Consider the following 18966-nt stretch of genomic DNA (forward strand, 5'->3'; position numbering starts at 1 on the left):
ATAGTCTGAGCATCTGGTCGTGTCCAGGTTTTTCAGGGGTAGAAGGAACAAAACAGTATTTGCTGAACAGCTGTCTTGTCTGAATCAGATGAAAAGTAATTCAGCTGATTTTAGTTTATACTTTATTTTTTTTTCAGTTTATGTGGGTTTGACTCAGAGGTCAGAATTCAAATGAGCCCAGAAGTTGAAAGCATCATGAGCATTTAAGTTTAATGTGTGTTCATGTCAAAGTCCTGCAAGCCAAAGTCTTCAGCCACAGTTCAGTATCTAAGACTCTAAGTTGTTTTTCTCAATTCCCCTAATTTTGAAACCTTGTGATTCAGCCTGAATTTCACCTGTTCTGGATTTTCGTTATGAAGTTTAGAATTTTGTTTAAGATATAGAAATGGAAAATTAGAGGGGAAAGAAAATGCAGCATCACACTGCACCACTACAGAGATTCTTTCAAATAAAATTAGGGCATTTATCTGCAGTTGTCTGCAGCAGATTTTCCTGAAAGCCAACACTTAGGTTTTCACAGAAATAGTTTGAAACCTATGTATATTTATGATGCTGATGCTGAATTACAAAGTCCAACGGGCATTGCAGAATTATGCAAAAGACCAGATTTCCAAGTCGGTGGTAGAGTTGCAGGTTTTGTAAAATACAGCTTCTTTGGCATCTCTGCTCAAAGCATGATTATGCCAATGCAAGATCTGTGAGACTGAATCTAATACATGTCCTGATAGTATCAGCTTCTCTTAGCAAATGTGTGAAGAATGGTAGTTTGCAAATAATGTGCTTGTTTTCACATCTGGTGAAACCTGTAGCTATGGAGATAGCTGGATGTCCAAATTAGTTTTCATTTACCTTTCTTTCTTCAGTAATAATTTGAATGCTAGATAGTAACATTAAACAGTCTAACATACTAAAAAAAATTGAGGGGAAATAGCTGCTTCTGTGCTAAAATCTGTCTTTTGTAGACTAATAGGAGCTATCACTTTACCTGTTAAGTGAATTTCTGCCCATAGTTAACAAAAGAAAGATGCTGGAGGTGTGGGGATCATATACCTGCACTGGTACAGTCCAGGTAATACCCATGGAGGCTCAGTCTGATGGCTGTTGATGGTTACATTAAAAATGTTGGGCCAGACACTTTTCTTACATACTTCAGTTAGTAACCATGGTGTTCCACTAGAGTGGAATGAAGTCTTCATATTTCCAATGCATTTCTGTGTTTCCATCTTTTTGGGATTTCAGCTGCATTGGCAGAATTCAGTGAACTAGTTAGGGGAGAACATGTATATTAATTCATAGTGTTATTTTGCTGGGTGACTTATGAATTATTATGAAAATATGAAAGTCTACAGAGCCAGGATATTTATTCTAATACAAATTAGAATAAATAATTTGAAGGATGGGATCTGACAGGAAGAAGATATGACAACTGTATGAAATCTTAAGAAGGCTGGGTTATTCAGAAATATGTTCAAAGAATAGCATTCTTCTCCTTATTGACTGGGAAGATATTGTAATAAAAGTGAGTGAAGTAAAACTGGCATATTCATTGAATGACAATAGCCTAGTTATTCTATACAACCAAAGTGTGGCATGCTGGTTTTTAACATCGTTTCTTCTCAAAGCTGCCCTGGACTGAATAATCAAAGCTGCTTTAAAAAAGTAATGAAATGGCAAATATTAACTTTATGAATAATGTGCATGTGGAAGATAATCTGGTTATGGGACTGTATCTCTTATGGGCAGTCAATGGGACCTGCTTGCCCTGGTGTAGTGTAATTATTGGTTAAAGTACAAATAAAGCCTTGACAAAGAATGAAGCTGTGAATGAAGTTGCCTCCTGACAGAGATGAATGTTCAGCTGAGAAACTGGTTTAGTATCTGCTTGAGTCTTCTGCCCAGGGTGTGAGATTTGTTGGGCCTGATGCTTCTCCCAAGGTTTTGCTTCCTGTCGTTTTTTGATTAACAGCAGCTTTTTGGGAGTTGATGTGAACTTGCATATTTGGTCCATTGCAAGGATGTGTAACTAATTCCTGAGGTGGAATGCTCGAGGAAATTCTTGTTTGTATTTATGTAATAATTAATCAAGGAAATGTTTATATCTTCATATGCTGAAATAATATTAAGGTTGGATTCTTTTAAAGAGTTAAATTAAAGGTTTAATCAACATATCAATTACCCTGTCTCTCACAGTGTTTGAATTAAAATCTGATTTTTGCACGAATATCAAAACATGAGAGGTAATAAAAAGGACTGGGGTTGAGCCACCCGCCTGTTACCACCCAGGTGCCGACTCTGCTGTAGGTGAGTGAGCACCACTCCCTGAGCCTTTCCCTGCTGCTCTGAGTCAGTGCTGCTGCAGTAAACAGGAGTCCTCCTGGAGGCCTGGAGCTGTTGCTCTTTACTCAGCACTCTGTGAAATTAAAATAAACATAGAAAGCAATTTTTACATCAGAATCTCCCCCACTGTGGAGTTCCTCCTGACACCCCAAACAAGCTTCTCCAGCCACTGTCCCCAGTGAGAGGAGTTGGCAGCTCACGTGTGCAATGGGGATATTGGTGTGTAGGGAGCACTCCTGAGTGAGCAATAAAAGCCCTTCCCTGCACATCCCACGTCCCAGTGCCACAGCTGTCCAGTGCCACGGGACTGGGTACCTGGAGCTCTCCTTGTTCAGATGTTCCCCCCTGAGTACAGTGACCTACAGAGAAAGAGAGTCTCCAGAGCGCTACATCTGATCACAGACCAACAAGATTATGCAGCTCTTTAATCCAACGTGAAAGTAGATATTCTTGAAGCCATCTGATTGGGAAAATCCTATGTAAACCTAACAGTGTATCTTGGAATTCTGCAGGCAGGTCTTTGGCAAATAAGCTGTTTATCACAGACACCACCCTGTACGCAGAGCAGTGATTGTCTTGTATTGATTGCCCCACTTATCCCAGTTGAAACTATGCATACAGGAGGGCAGGACCCAGTTGGGAAGATCAAAGCAAATATCTCAAAAATTGGTGGACTTTAAACCGGTGACCACTCTGTTGCCTGGGCTAAGAAATGAGCAGTTGACTGCATGTCTTATTTTTGGTATCAGAACAGTTAAATGTTATAACTCTGAGCAGTTCATTGCACGAATAAAGTTTTGTGGTGTCAGCACAAAGGTGCTTTTTGGTACATGCTGTTGAAAACCCAGTCTTGGCCACAGTTATCTGCTGTGTTGCAGCTTTTGCAGTTTCATCATGCCTGTTGCAATAAAGAGTGTTTTTCTCTAGCCTGAACTGCCACAGGCATGTGACGACATGACACTCTCCACTTAAAAAAACTGAGATTTATAGTCCCTCTGGTTTGTAAATAAGTTCAGAAAATGGCTGTCTTTATACCTAAAAGGAAAAAAATAAAAAACAAACCAAGAAGTCACTCAGCTGTAGTTTTTCCAAATTATTTTAAATTTCTGTGTAATTCAGGAGGATGTGCTTATTTTAGAAATCAGTCTTTCAATTTTTGTGGAGTTGCTACATACTTTTACTCAGCTAGATGAAGCTGTTAGCATAAAAACATCTTGTTTGATGTTCTTGGTTAAAAACAGTATTAAAACAAGGTCTATAATCTCCCCAGCCTGTTGTATTCTTACAGTCCATTAGCAATTGCTGAGGGCAAACACACACCAAAGTGCAGTTGTTCAGTAATTTATTGAGAAGTGTAACTAAAAATACCAGCTCTAAGTATTTTTTTTAGAGTATAGTATCTTGCCGCTTATAATTAAACATCGAATTGATTATATAAACATTTGTTGTTGGGAATGAGATCTTTTCAGTCACTGGAAAGTGCTGGTGACATTAGAGATTGATTTAGATGCAGACACAGTGTATTTGCTGTAGCTGATACTCTTCTGCTACAATGGAGTACTCCCTAAATGGTGTTTTAACAGGAGCTGTTTTAATCCCTGGAAATTCTACAAATTCTGTAATGATTTCCACACCTTTTAATACTTGCAAAAATGTGTTGATTTATCCTTTCATCCTTCAACCCTTACCAACTTAAATACTAAATAATTCAGAAATACTGCCATGCTCTTAATTTTGCATTCTGCATAGATAAAAAGAAGCAAAATCTGCAGCTAAGGATAGGGCTAAAATAATTGTTTTTCTGCTCTATTTTTTGGAAACGAGTGGTGTGATGCAGGGAGGCATATGTAGAGAGCCTGGGCTAACCAGCCATTAAGCTGTGTTTGCCAGCTAACTTGAGCTGCCTTTAGTCTGCTGATGGGAACAGCCATCCCTGAATTGTCCTTGGAGGCTCCAAGAGTCTCAGGTGGCACAGAAAAGGCGTTTTCCAATACAACTCTGTCACAGAGTTGTCAGCCAGGTGTACTGCTGGGGACAGACTTTGGCCTTCAGCTCTCAGTTTCATGTCTTGGGAATATCAGTCTGATCAGGAAACAAATATCTGCATTTTACCATGAAACAAAAGGGTCAGTAGAAGGGGGGAAAGGAACAGCTGCAGCCTTACAAAGAGGGCAGTGACTGAGCAGAAAGGAATTCACTGGGGTGATTGTGGCCTGTGAACATGGTTTGGTGCTAAAGCCCAAGGTTTCAAGAGCGGGGAGGTGGGGCAGGGAAGTGAGTACTGCCATCAGCTAGAACGGGACACGGCTGGGATGGCATTTTTGTGATATGCCATTGGTTTTACTTCCTCCCAGAATTTCCGCTGGCACCAGTGTGAGCACATACCACAGCACCAAAACACTGCCAGTGTGCGAGAGCCTGGTCCAGGCACAGAGCTTCTGAGTCACACTGCTCTCAGATTCCTCCCTCTGGAGAGCAGATGGCCAGCTCCCAGTTGACTTCAGTTTCTTATTTAGTTTCAGGATGATCAAAGAAAATTATTTCCAGTCCGATGCTGTAGGAGAGGCAGTGGCATTTTGTCTGAACTTACCAACTGAGTTTTCAAACTACGTTTTTAAAGACCATAACACTACTACATGTATGATTGCTTAAACCCCTCTGAAACCTGTTTTTAATGGAGAAGAGTGACAGATACAAAATCTTTATTACACATTAAGGACTGCTACAGCCAAGGTGAAATTGTTTGTTGTAGTTTTTCTCTTGCATTTCCTTAAATTGCATGGTAAGTATGTACACATACAAACTGCCTATAGAATTTACAGATCAAGAGTTGGTGTGCATGAATGCTGCTCAGTGCAAGGGTTGGAATGAGAGGGGTGTGTGATGTGTGCACACACGTACATTGACTAAATGTCGCTATTGAAAGGCCTGTCCATAATCCACCAGTCACAGGAAATCTTGCTGCTCATGGCACAAGGAACAAGTCAAACTTAGAACAGCTCAATAATTCAAGTAAGACAGTTAAAGTCTAAGAGCAAATCAACCATATTAAGGAGTTAACAGTATTGCATTTCCTTAGGAAAATTATTTCTTGGAACATCAGGAGACAGTCACCCAAAAAGCTGTGGGGTAAGCAGATCTGAATTTACAGTTCATTAACTACTTCCTGCTGTCTGCCCACGGGCTCTGTAAGTTGTGTCAGAATCTTAGGCATGTTACCGTGATCTGCTCTTGAGCTCATTCCTGTCCTTATTTCAGTCTCTCAGGTAGCGATGCTTTTTTAAGAAAAATCATTCAAAACTTTTAGTGAAGGTTAATACTGATGCACTACATGAGCCTCACAGTCAAACACTGCAATAACTCTTATTTTGGTAATGTTCTGGTATTTATCTTCCAAGAATGCCAATGTCATTTCTGACTCCTGAGAGTGTCCACACCCTGCACACCTCTTCCCTTTCCCGTAACTTGTGTTGTGTTACGAGCCTGCATTTGCTATTCAGGTGAGCAGGCTCTGGTTTCTGTCTTGTCTCCTCATCCCTACCCTGGCTGTGCTGGTGCAGGAGGTGATGGTGAGGAGCTGCCCTGGGGCCGGGCCCTGCTGGGGCAGGAGCACCTGCACAGGAACTGGGCAGAGCAGGAGAGCTGGGATCTCCCACAGCCTGTGACCAGCTCTGGAGTCAGTTCTTCAAGTCATGTGGGCTGAATCCACCCCTATATGAGAGCAAAAAGTGAGAACTGATGGCCTTTCCCTCCAGAAATCTTTTTCTCAGTATTTTATTTCCCTAGCTGTGTTTTTTGGGATGTTAACCTTCTAGTAGTTTCCATTCCTTAATGCAGTTTTGGTATTTTTAGTTCTCTGTATAAGATGTCTATCCTGCTACTAGGTGCTCAGTATTTTTGCTTTACTGTTCCCTCAGATCTTCAAGTACTGATTTTTGCCTCCCTTAATGTTTCCCTCATGTTAAATTTAAATATATGGCCTTTTATCTTTGTCCATCTTGCTGCTTCTGCTGTCTTCCTTTAATTTCCTTTCTGAAATATGGTCACATCATTGCAGCCAATATCTCTATTTTTTCCAACATAAGATATACAAGAGCTATTTCAGAGCATTTTTGTCCACTGTGGCTCCTCTGTTTTGATTAACCCACTCGAGGACCAAAGTAAGTATTTTTGCTATAGTCTCTACTGAGAACAGCAGACCCTTTCACTTTATAGAAACATGTGAAAGATTCCTCTAAGTGGATTATAAAAGTTTGCTAATTTTGATGGATGATATCACTGCGAAAAGTTGTGGGTTTGTTTTCTTGTCAGCTGGAAAAACTGATACAAATTATATACGTGTGGCACTGGTGATGGGCCTCAGTTGGTAGAAGCACTGATGTCAGAAGTAAATGGTGTGCAGTATTCCAGTTTGTGACATCTTTAGTTAAGATAATGTGTGTGTCTCATTTAGTATTGTATTCATAACACTGGTGTGAGTAGATAGATTCTGTGCAGTAGTACTGCCTTTGCTAAAAAGGGAAAGAAAGGGTCGTGCTTGTGATCATTTGGCACTCTTACTCCCCCGTGGAGGCTGAGAATCCTTTCTGCACTGTGATGGGAGATTGATGTTTGCTACTGAAAAAAGCCTGTCAGAGGTTCAGAGTGGCAGTTCTTCCCTTCGTGGAAATGGAGAGTGGTTATTGATGGTGTGTAGGTTGTAGCCAGAGTTCTGATGAAGAAAGAACCTCATTTCTCTTTCTCAGGGGCAGAATATACAGTCTCTTCCGATCCCTTGTTTTTAGTGCTTTATTTTTAGATGTACTATTTTTAAAGAGCTTGAAATACAAAAATATTTGCTTTTTTTTCCAGTTAAAAGAAAACCCCGTTGTGACACAGCATGACTCAATCTTTTTATAGCCACATCAAATACGTGTTGCTTAGGATAATGTAAAAATATAAAAACAATAATAAAGGCAAAAATGAGAAACCAGCAATTGCTACGGTAACACAAGGTAGAGGACAGCAAAAAGAAATTCTGTAAATAAATGTCTTATTAATATTTATTATTCCAAACAAAACAATTATATGCTTTAACCATATTATACTGCCAGTACCAAAAGTAGTACAGAAAGTATAGACAGTATTTAGTACATAGAATTTATTTTGCATCCCCCCTCTCGGGGTTAATGTAGCAATTGTCTTAATCTCTTAACAAGTGTGTGTTAAGGGAGATGTATGAAGTGAGAGTAGAGTCAGTTTTTTGGGTTCCTTAGAGCCTTGTTTTGATGCTGAAGATACTGGGGATTGTTTGGATGCTGAGGTGTTGAGGGCAGTGCTGCCTGATCTGCAGCCAGGTGGGAATGGTGTCTGTGCTCCTGGAGCACAAGGCTCTGGAACAGTAGGCTCCGAGCTCACAGGGTCGTCTTGTGACTCATAAATATTATTCTTGTCAGTGCAAAGCAGATCTGATTTTGAGCCTAAAACAGCAACCAAATGAATAACAACAGCTGACAGCAATGTGGTACACGCCTTTAATTCCAGCTTTGCCAGTCCAGCCTCCACTCCCTGGGCAACATCAGGCGCTGGGCTGGAAGCTCAGGAAGAGCCTGAGGGAGGCCTGGCAGCCAGGTTGTTCAGCACTCGTGTTTCCACTTCTGTGGCTTTTAGCAGCCTGTTGAGATGTGTTTTTGTTTTGGGGCTGGTTTTTTTTTTTGTATGTGTGTTTTTCCTAATCTGCCAAGCTCATCTTTTTCCAGCTGCTTAGGCATTGTGTTAGTGCTGACACAAAGACTTTTATTTGCTTATTTATTGTACAGTGAGATCACATCTTTCACTGAGAAAACCTGAGGGAAGCCAAGTTGGTGTTTGCTGACATCTGACCTGCACAGCTTGGCCAGGGCTGGACCCTGAGGTCTGTTTGCCCAGGTCTGACCAAGCCCCAGGGGAGCTCTGTTTGAGTCACAAGGTCCTCTCTGGGGACACTGGCTGTGGGACATCCCTGCCAACCTTTGATCTGCTGGCTCTGAAATGCCTGCTGAGAACTGGGATTTTGGAAGGAAGGACCTGAGGAGTCCAGGAGACCTGGCCTGTCTCTGGAGGATCCCTCTGAGGAGGAGTGGAGGGAAGAGTGTGTTGTGTGATGGGCAGCAGGGGACAATTAACTGAGTGAATTAGTGTGAGTGCTCCCTGCAAAGCAGGTTCATGTTAGGGTAGACACTGGGTAATTGGCTTAGGTGTAAATTGTCTCCAGATTAGAGTACTGCATTTTTATCTGGATGATAGAAAGCTCCTTTTAAAATAAAACTTAAATTCTCAAGAAATACGCAATAAAAGCAAATCATTAGTGTTTGCAATGTGGACAATTGAAAAGCATGGTAGTTTTTAAGTATATATCCTTGACCATCAGCAGATATGCAGCCTGGAGAAAGATGAAGAGTTGCTTTTACAACTGCTACAATGTGGAGTTTTTTCAGATGATTGGTGTCAGGAAGATATTATTTTTTATTCCCAAACCATATAAAAACCAGTTATAGTACCAGTTGGAAGTGACTGAAGTTGATAAATTCAGGTTAGACTCTATAGTCATTGCTCATGCTTGGAAGGGCAAGAACTTGCTAGTGGTGTCCTGTAGAAAGAGCTCTCCCTGTTTGGTTGCCCAGACCAAGGAGGTGATGATGGTCATTGCAGCTGCCCATCCTGCTGGGGTTGGATTCCTGGAGGAGGGAGGGTGAGAGCAAAACCTAACCATGGCTGGTTAGGCACTACTAAAGCTTGAGCTAATTTCTAGATCCTAGAGAGAAGTCTGACAATAATCTGGTGATGATTTGCTGATTCTCTGCATGTTTGCATGTTAGGCCATGTTTTGAGAGTAAAAGGGTAATTCCAAACTACTGATAGAAGCTGCCATTTAGATTGTGTTACAGTATTAATGTGAACTACTTGGTGCCACCACTTTCAGCTGTCTTCCCTGCTGTTGCTTTCTTGGATATTTAGGCTACTGCCTCTTTATTAAATCTGTCTGCACTGTGTGCCATGGGCCTGTGATCCTGTAGCACTCAGATTTGATCGCTGCTGCCCATCAGAGCAGGGCAGAGCTGCTGTCAGGGGAGCTGGGCTGCCCTGGCACTGCCCCTCCTGCTTCTGTGCTGACTCACAGTGCTTTTGGGAGAGAGCCCTTTGGCCTGGTCGTGTGTGTGGATTAATCACAGTCAACAACAGTCTCTGAGTTGTATAAAGCTACTGTTCTGCAGACAGTGTGCACATTTTCCATATATCCCATGGCTTTGCGACCTTTGTCCTCTCCTCATTGAGCTCACTGGGTCTGATGCCCCAGCTTCCAGTGGGAAGCTTGATTGTTTTTCTAGTCTCATTTCTTACACATTTTCTGTAGCTTACTCTATTATCTGGTACTAAACCACATTCTGTATAGGTTTGTGAACTATGTAATTATCCATATTAATTTTGATACTGGACCTTTTTGTCCCTCCTGCCAGTTCCTTTTTCCAAGTGCAGTATCACAAGTAGCTGATGAGTGCACTGAAGGAAATTATGCTTCTCTGTTGGACTTCTGTTTTCACCAATAACCAGACCTTCAACTAATATTTTCAATCACGTGTTTTATAACAATTTCCAAAAAACTAATTGACTCCTTCATTTTCTCAGTGCTTCCAGATCACTGCTTCCATTGTGCAGGTATAAAATTGACAAAGTTTACACAAACTAAGATAGTTTAAGATTATTATTGTGTTGAAGCTCATGTAAGGTTGTGGATGTTCAAGAAAATTGCTGAGATTGTGTGTTTTCAGACATGCTTACCTTCCTTACAAACTATATTTGAAGGCATTCTTTTGTTTCAAGTTTGAAACTGTTCTTCATTGGTGTGAGCAGTGATGGAGATGTAGCTGGAAACTTAATAGAAAACACACATAAAGCTTACAGGTTCTGTGCTATCTGCAGTATTAGAATGGGCATGGATTTAGTGCAAGTTAATTTAACTTGAGATAAAAATCTAGTTGGTCCTTGTTTTTTATGTCCTTGTTTTTCATCTCAGGTTGAGATGAAGCCAGTCTGTAAGCCTGACGTATTTAATCTGTAAAATTATGCATTCTTTTATTCTGCAAAATGCATTATAATAATTAATTGCTTGTATTCTAGTGAATATGACTCGATCCCATATAATGTACACCAGAGCAGTGTAGCTAAATCACATTGTTAGAAATTGTGGTATTTAAGAATGAGGGGAGTTCACGGAATTGGCATTTTGTTGGCCACATCTTCCTTGACAACACACTCCATAGCTTCTCAGTGTAAGATGTGCTAATTCCAGCATCACTAACTTCAGTATTGTGTAAACAAAAATTGAAATAGAAAAAGGCAAGAGATCAGAACTCCATTAGCATTGTCTGCCAGGCTCCAGAAAGCAGGTTTGGGTTTGGAGAGGAGATTTACAGCTGAATTAACAGCCTTCATGTCGACTGGATTTAAATTTGTTTGTGGGTGTATCCATAGAACCAAACTACTGTTCAAATCAGCTGGAAAAAAACAGATTTTCATTTCAAGTGGTACAGCAAGAAATGTCACAAGTTTTCCGCAGCCTCCTGAAATAGTAGTCCCTGTGAGTGGGGAGAGAATATCTATTTAGATGTCAGTTAAGCCTGGTGACTAACAGATCAAAAGGGGCTGGTAAGACACGCAGCCGACAGGCTGTGGTACATAATTTGCAGAACATCCCTGAACACTTAGTGCAGCAGGCTCCCAAATTCCATCTGAGTAACAGCATGTGTGCAGGTTTGACTTAAAAGACTGTAAAGGGAGAAGAATTCACTGTGGTGGTGGTGGTAATTATCCTCACTGCTAATAGTTGCACTGTAGGAGTGTAATTTTTTGCATCCTTAGCTTCAAATAACTGCATCTCAGTTGGAATAATTGGGGTTTTTTTTCCGCTGGATTTAAAAAAAAGTCTGCCATCTGAAATCCATTCTGTGTGCAGACAGTCACAAAACCCCATGGAATTTCTAGTTTTGGAGGGCACTGCAGTTCTTTAACAGTTCAGAGGCAAGTCAGTTGACATCATTTGTGTATGCTTTTATGGATTGCCTGGATCAAGGAATAGGATTCAACGAAAGAAAAATATTTGGGAATTTGGAATTTGAATAATGTTTTTTTCAGTTACCGAATGCTGATGAGAAATGTAGTAACCTTTGTGATGCTTGTTGTGCTTCCCTGCAGGGCAGCAAAGGACACTTCAGGTACCACTGGCAGAGCCACAATGTCAAGCAAAGTGGAGTGGATGATATGGTCCTGCTTTCCAAAATCACGGAGGATTCCATAGTGGAGAACCTGAAGAAACGCTACATGGATGATTATATTTTTGTATCCTTTGCTGGTTTTGGTGGGGCCTCCTGGACTTGCTGAGCCAATGTGACACTAATGATGTGTATGTGTTCTGCTTAAGCAGATTACTCAAAGATGCTGAACATTTTATGTGGCAGTTCACCTGAGATAACACAAAATGCTTTGTCAACTAAGCTAATTCTGACGGTTGAAAATAAGATCACAGAAATTATTTTAAGGTATTCTTTTTGATATTTGAATTTTGTTCTTGTCAACGTTGAAGATAGGCCTGTACCTTCATATGTTTTTTTATAAATATCTATAAAATATATATTTATATATGCACATGACCCCTGAAGCCTACTCTAGTAATGCTACTTCTCAGAGCAAGAATTAATAGGTTTAAGGTATATATACATTTCTTGATATCATGTTATCTTCTATAGCTCCAAAATTCTAATGCTTTCAAAATAGCATTTCTTCTATGACATAACCACATTTACAGCTTAATCTGGAATTGTTAATACTGTGAATCTGTGAATACTGTTAATATTGCTGATGGAAACAGGTGAACATTTCAATATCTGTAAATCTTCAGTGTTCTCACCTACATTTTTTTTTTCTGTGATTAAGGAAAATGTGAAAAATTGAAATACCTGACCATATAACCTAACAAGGAAAACAGACTTCAGCACCCAAGGTTTGCCTTTGAAAAAAAAAATTCATATGAAACTAATTCCTTGAGATAAGAATAGTCACTGTTTCCTTTTCAGCTTTCACAGTGTAACATGAGCTGCAGTAATGAATTTGGTAAACACTAGTCAATGATTATAGACTAGAAAGTTATACTGTTACTTATCTTGCTGTAATCAGGTTTTCATACTTACTAGTTGTATCTGGGGAATAGTTTCCTTGATGAGTTTAACATTTTTTAGCAGAAAGGGAAGGAAATGTAGCATCTTAGCATCTCCTGGCTTCTTTCATATGTTCAGATGGTCAGGAGCTACCCAGCAGCACAATTTAGCAAGGACTGATAAAGGAAAATTTATGTTGCAGTTGTGTTGCCATTTCCATCCCAAACTGCAGAGGTTTCTAAAATGTGTGTGGACATGGGTTTGGGTCCTCTGGTCAATGAAGTACCACGCTATTATTAAATTGGCCTTATAGAAACATGATGAGGTTGCACAGTGTTTGCCAAACTGTAGTACTGGGACAAGCTATAGAATTCTTCCTATTAGCAACACGGGTGCTTTTGTCCTCGTGGAATGCTGCATCTTCCATGCAGTGCATTCACAAAGGCTTCCATTCTCTGCTGAAGAAATGGGTTTGTGCTTCTTTCTTATGAAAATAGATTGACACGAAGGTGATCTTTCAAAGCAGGAATAAGTATGTTTTCCAAGGGGCCTTGTGGTCACACAGAGGGATCAGAGTTGTCCCTCGTGTAGGGAGGAAGACTCCTTTTGCAGTTCTGCGAAGGCTTTTCATTCTAAACTGAAGATCATCTCTTGAATATTTCAGTTGTTTGTGTGTCCCTCATGAATGAACATTTCTCAGTGCTACATTGCACAGAGATGACCGAATCACCCCAGAAAATGCTGGCATTGTTTACCAACAGAAAACTGTCACTTTGGGTGTTTATACTGACACAATGAGGGATTGATTTGTTGTATTCGAGGCCCAGATGTTGTCACTCCTTTTGAATGTATGAAGAAAGCATTTCAATTTAGTATTACAGAAATGATGTTCATTGAGTTATGCTTCTTCTCTAGCACATCACCTGGTGCTGTGGCACCACGATAATAGATTCTTAGACAGGACAATTCAACAGGATAAATGTGTTAATTTTCTTACTTTTGTAAAGCTTAGATAGCAAGTTTGCCTATGAGCAATTCCAGATTGTTAAATGAAACCTGCACTACAGCATTTTGGGCTCACTGGTGTGGGTACACCGCTAACTCCCAACTCAGTGAAAATGATCCTGACACTACTTTATGTGCCTGGGAAGTACCATCAGTTGCTTCCTATGTGTGCACTACAAGTCCAGAGGTTGCAGAGGTTTCTAAAGTATCTAAAGTTTCTAAAGTTCCAGAGGTTTCTAAAGCATTTTGTAAATGCGGAGACCTGTAACTGAATGCAGAATAGTGAAATACTATATTGAAAATGTTGCCAAAAGGCTAATAATGGTTTGAAACTTAAGTGTCTGTGAATGGGGCAGCCTGCAGGAGAGAACTGCTGAGGACTTGTCGTAGTTACCCTCATAAAATAACACCACACACTGAATTACCTCATTCCCTGAGCTCCCCCACAGCACAGGCAGCTGAGTAATTGTCTGATTTAGCTCAGCAGTGGCCGTTTCCCCCGACTGTGCTTGCTCAGCACTGCGTCTGTGAGATCACACTGTGTCACTGCACTAAATTCTGCAAAGGTCAAACTAATATTTTCTACTACTTACAATGCAACCTTCTCAGTTACAAAGTTTTAGTTACTCAGTTTAAATATGCCATTTCCTTTCTGTATTTTTATTCGAGTCCTGTTTGGGTCTTCAATACATGTTTCTGTGCTTAGCTTGTCCTAAAATAAATATTTTGATGATATAAAAATATGCCATTGAATTGTATGTTTTTGTTCTTGTAAGCCTGCTAATTTGGTTTTTATTAACAATTGCTGTAAGCTGTGGAGTTTTTTACTATTATTTGAAGCTGTGCTGTATTATTTAATAGGTGGTAAAATTATTTTGTCACTACTAGTAAGATAATACTTTATGAAACCAGTTAACCTTAACTTCTTCTGAATGCAGACATATATTGGCTCTGTTTTAATCTCCGTGAATCCTTTCAAGCAAATGCCATACTTTGGGGAAAAGGAAATTGAAATGTACCAAGGAGCAGTAAGTAAAGCAGTATAAAATGTAGTGCAGTATTCAGGGGCTTGGAAATGCTATTCTACACAGTTTAACACTTGGAAGCATTTGTTTCTGGGGTTTGGTAGCATTGTACTGGCCTGGGAGAACTTGGCAGATATCCATTACCATATCCTGAGTCTTCAGAGTGAACTCCCTGGCACATAAGATTAGTATTTGAAGAAACTCCTTGTATTGATCAGCTCTAATCCATATCAGGTATCTCTCCTTGACATGTCCCTGCTCTTGCAAAGGCAGTTTTTAAACCCTCATAAGCCTAAAGTGTGGTGCAGGATGCAAAATGGCCATAAGTGGATTTGGAGACCATGGCTTGACAACTCTCAGGAACAATAAAAAGCTTGAGATGCTAAAATTAGATGCCACTTTTGAAAATACAGTTTGAAGAGCGAGTCAGCACAAGAACATCAGGGAACTTAAAACTGAGTTGCCTGCCCTGCTAGAGTTGGGCATGTCCATAGATGGGGGAAACTGGTTTGAATGGGCTGAAAATGGGACACCCAGCACCAGGCTCTGGGTTCTGCTCTAGGCAGAATATTGTCAGCACGTGACCACTGGTGGAATAGGCTTAAATTATGGGAGTTTCTCTTGGACAAGTAATATATTTCCAGCACAGACCATTTTTAGAACAGGATGTTTACAATAGTTTAGGAGAAAATTATGGATGAGAGAAAGATCACTAACAAAGCCCAGAGACTTTGGTTTGTTTTTATTAAATGTACAAAAAATTCCTGGAGAAAATTCAGTACAAAGTGGGATACAGAATTGTTTTTCCAGGAAAATAATTCTTCCAATTTAAATAGAAATTTGTTTTGCCTTTTCTGCATTGTTTAATGCTGTGTTGAAAAATTATTCCCTATTTTCCCTCCTAGGCACAGTATGAAAACCCACCACATATTTATGCTCTTGCAGACAGCATGTACAGAAACATGATTATTGACAGAGAAAATCAGTGTGTCATTATTAGGTAAGAAAAAGATCTGTAAAAAACATTTTATCGTTTTCTTTTGGTGTTTTGGTGTCAAGAAGCAGAAAAGTTTTATTATATCATTAAAAATCTTCTGTGTCCGTGTTCATATTTTGGGATTTTCTAGGGTAGCCAAGTACTTTCTGACTCTTTTTTGTTTTCCAGTAAAATCCTGATGATAGTTTAACCACAAGAAATCTCTTACTCACATAGTCCAATGCCAAAACTGCAATAGCTTGAATGACTGCATGAGAGAGATGGATTAACAACTGCAGCAGCCACAGATACTGTTAAATCCAGCAATCCCACATGGACTGCATTTACCGTGGTCTTTTGTTCCGTTTGGAATTTTGCTTGTGTTCAGTCAGAGACAAAAGGAGGAGAGAGATACTGGAAAATTAATTTTGTCTTCACTGTTAATCTATTTTAATTGTTAGGCTGAGGGAATTCACTGCAGAATTATTACTCAACTTTAGTTAATGACAGGCATTATTTAAGTGACAATCAAAGTGAATTTTTGGGACCAGAGTTACAGTTTTTTCTCATCTGTGGGTTTTATGGATGGTGTATGATAAAAGAAAATGTGTGGAGAGCAAGAACTGCAGGATGGTCGAGCTGGTACAGTGTGCCTCTCCTGACTTCCCTTCCTGCACAGGGGGTTCTTGGGTTCCCTGTGGAACCCCTGGGGATGCTCTTCACCTGCAGCTTTGCTCCCAAGGCAGGTGATGTGTCCCAGGGGCTGTGCAGTGATTTTACACGTGGTGTAAAGTGGCTGTGAACCGTTTGCAGCACTGAGCTCTGTTCCTCTGAGGGCCCCTGCCTGCAGCACGGTGCCCTGTGAAACAAAAAGCCCAGAGCTCTCATTCCTGTCACTGAATTGTTCCCTGAGCTAAGTCCTTGTCTTTGGAAAACTGTTCCTGTGCTGAAGTTTACTCGTCACATGTAGTCAAATTGAGACCTGTTAGGAATGGGTAAAATTGGAATTTACTTTGCCTTTTGTACAAAGCAACAATCCCAGAGACTGAGATGTTTCACGAGAAGATAAATTTTTAGAGAAAGCCTTTGAACTGTAGTAAATTGTGATTAAAACCCTATTTTTTGATCCTATGCTATTAGCAGCCCAAAGTGCCATGAGTGCAGTCACATTTTCAGAGAGCTGAGATGCAGCTCTGAGATACAGACTCACAGTTTTAATTTCACGTGAGAATTCTTGTGCTTGAATGATGGGTGATGTGCTCTTTGGAATGTGCATTTTGTATGTGCAGAGTGAAATCTCTCTCAGTGTGTGCACAGCCTATTCAAAATCTGCAGGAGTTAATTGAAACCTACTGGGAAACTGAACCAAGAAAAATCATGTTGGCCAGAAACATTTCAGAGAGGTTTTTTCCCTTTATACACATTTATTTTTGCTTTGATTATTCTTACTACAAACACTGTAAAAACTGCAGACTAGACTTATAGGTAGTTTTTGTAATGGTATTTGATCTTTTCGGACACTTAGAAATTATTTTTATGAAATCAAGTAACTTGGCTGTTCACAAAATTGACTTTGCTTGGCTGATATTTTAATAATTTGGACCACGTTTGATTTAAACTGTTTAGATACATCCTACATTTTTTGATTTAATGTCATCACTATTTTTATCGACTAGAGCTGGCTTAAGAATGAAGTTTGTTGAAGTTTGTGATTTGTTTGCTACATTGTTTTATTGTGTAGATCAGAAGGCACTGAAATTGCTGGCAGAGCAGGAGCTCCCACGTTGCTGCAGCTCTTGAGTGAAATGGATGTTCTAGTTGGCTTTTTGTCTACTACCACTGCATTGGTTTCACTTAATAGCTGCCAGGGACTTTACTGCTTCTTCCCCTACACTGATGAGTCTCAAAAAATTGAGATTCAGTTCTGTCTGTTGTCCGTTCCACAGCAGCCTGCTGAGCCTGAGCAGTTCCAAATGAACCTTGGCACTTCACTGAAATGTCGTTTTTGCTGTAAAAATTTCTCCTGTGGAAGATGAGTGATAATAACAATATGGTTATTAGGAGGTGCTGTTTGCTTCTCTACTTTATAACTAGACTGAACTTTGGAGTGACTTCACTGAAAGTCCCTGGTGGAACAGGAGGAACAGAGCAATCTAGCACCCAGGTTTTTTCCTTCTTTTCCCCTCTCAAGATGGCAGATTTCCCCCCTAAAGAAAGGTTTGCAAAGAGAGAAGGTAAGAAATAAGACGTAGACTGGACCTATTCACAGGCAGATCAAAAAGACTCCATCTGGCTTATGGTGCACATGGAGCCTCAGGAATGGAGACGCCAGGATGGTGGGGAAGGGGTTGGGACACTCCTGTGTCTCCCTGCCGTGTGGTTTGGGGCACCTGTGGCACCAACCTCCACACCTGGGAGGGGACATGCATTCCTGCACACCAGACATGTATTTCTGGGCAGGGGAAGGAAGGTCCCTGCTGTAGTCAGGAATTTTGCCAGGACATTAATTTCAAATAATGCATTTAGACACTGATAGAAAAAAACTCATCCTCTTCAAAAATTCAGTGAATGAACTGGGAATGCATCTCCAAAAGGAAATCTGGTTCTCTGAAAGGCTGAATTGGTAGCAACCAAAATAATCTCTTTTCATATGACAATACTAAGTCAAAAAGAAAACCTGTTACCAAACAACCTGTCTAGGGCCGGGGAAACCTTTTTCATTAGCTGAGTAATTTCAGCATATATGCATATGTGTTAAGGTAATTCCATGTGCACATGTGTAATTAGAGCTGAGGAGCTGGGACCTGTTTTGCATGGCTGTTCAGAGTAAACAGTGAGGTTATTCATGGGCTGGGTCCTGGCTCAGTGCAGGTGCAGGGTGTGCTCAGGTGGGAGGAGGGAGCAGTGCCCATAACTCTTCCCTAGTTTTGTTTGCACTGGGCAGAATTACAGAGAAGTTCACTCACAGCAGTTACACTGGACTTTGACTTCTCCTTGAGTTTATGTTTTATTGAGACACTATATTTAATTTAAGCCTTTCTTGAACTGAACTCATAGTTGTCTTCTACAACAGCCTGTTGGCATTTCTTCCCCATGTGACACGGCAACCCTTCCAGACTATCCACAGGGAGTTGTCCAGTCAAGATTTTAATTATGAAGGGTTGTCTCTTGTGGCTTTTAATTCCTTCTGGACTATCACTGTCCTTTAATTACGAGAGTGGAGGTTATGATTAGTATTTTTCTATTATGTAGCAAAAAATGTGTTTCTTCAGAATGTTCTTAAGGTTTTACCTTTCTATAAAGCTGAGGACTTTATTTGCACTTTGACTCTCTGCCCTCTGCCAGGAGATGTTGTCATTGCTTTAAAGCAGTTTTTCTTGTTTGTAACTTTAGTTTACATTTTACATTTGTGTGGCAACCTTTGAGTACAGGAAAACAATGTATGATGACTGCA

At 40.2% G+C, this 18966-nt stretch overlaps 1 protein-coding gene across 7 annotated transcripts in view; it reads left to right on the top strand.

Annotated features, from left to right (window-relative positions):
• MYO1E (myosin IE) overlaps window positions 1-18966 on the top strand; it is a 242482-nt gene that overhangs the window by 181490 nt on the left and 42026 nt on the right. For all 7 annotated transcript variants that reach the window (XM_017827513.1, XM_017827514.1, XM_017827515.1 and 4 more), the window contains 3 exons: window positions 11548-11691; window positions 14450-14539; window positions 15442-15536. In XM_017827513.1, coding sequence (XP_017683002.1) covers window positions 11614-11691; window positions 14450-14539; window positions 15442-15536 — 263 coding nt within the window. In that variant the 5' untranslated portion in view covers window positions 11548-11613. The remainder of the gene's footprint in view (window positions 1-11547; window positions 11692-14449; window positions 14540-15441; window positions 15537-18966) is intronic.

The sequence above is a fragment of the Lepidothrix coronata genome, unplaced genomic scaffold (assembly GCF_001604755.1).
Source record: "Lepidothrix coronata isolate B3197 unplaced genomic scaffold, Lepidothrix_coronata-1.0 Scaffold140, whole genome shotgun sequence".
Classification (NCBI taxonomy): Eukaryota; Metazoa; Chordata; class Aves; order Passeriformes; family Pipridae; genus Lepidothrix; species Lepidothrix coronata.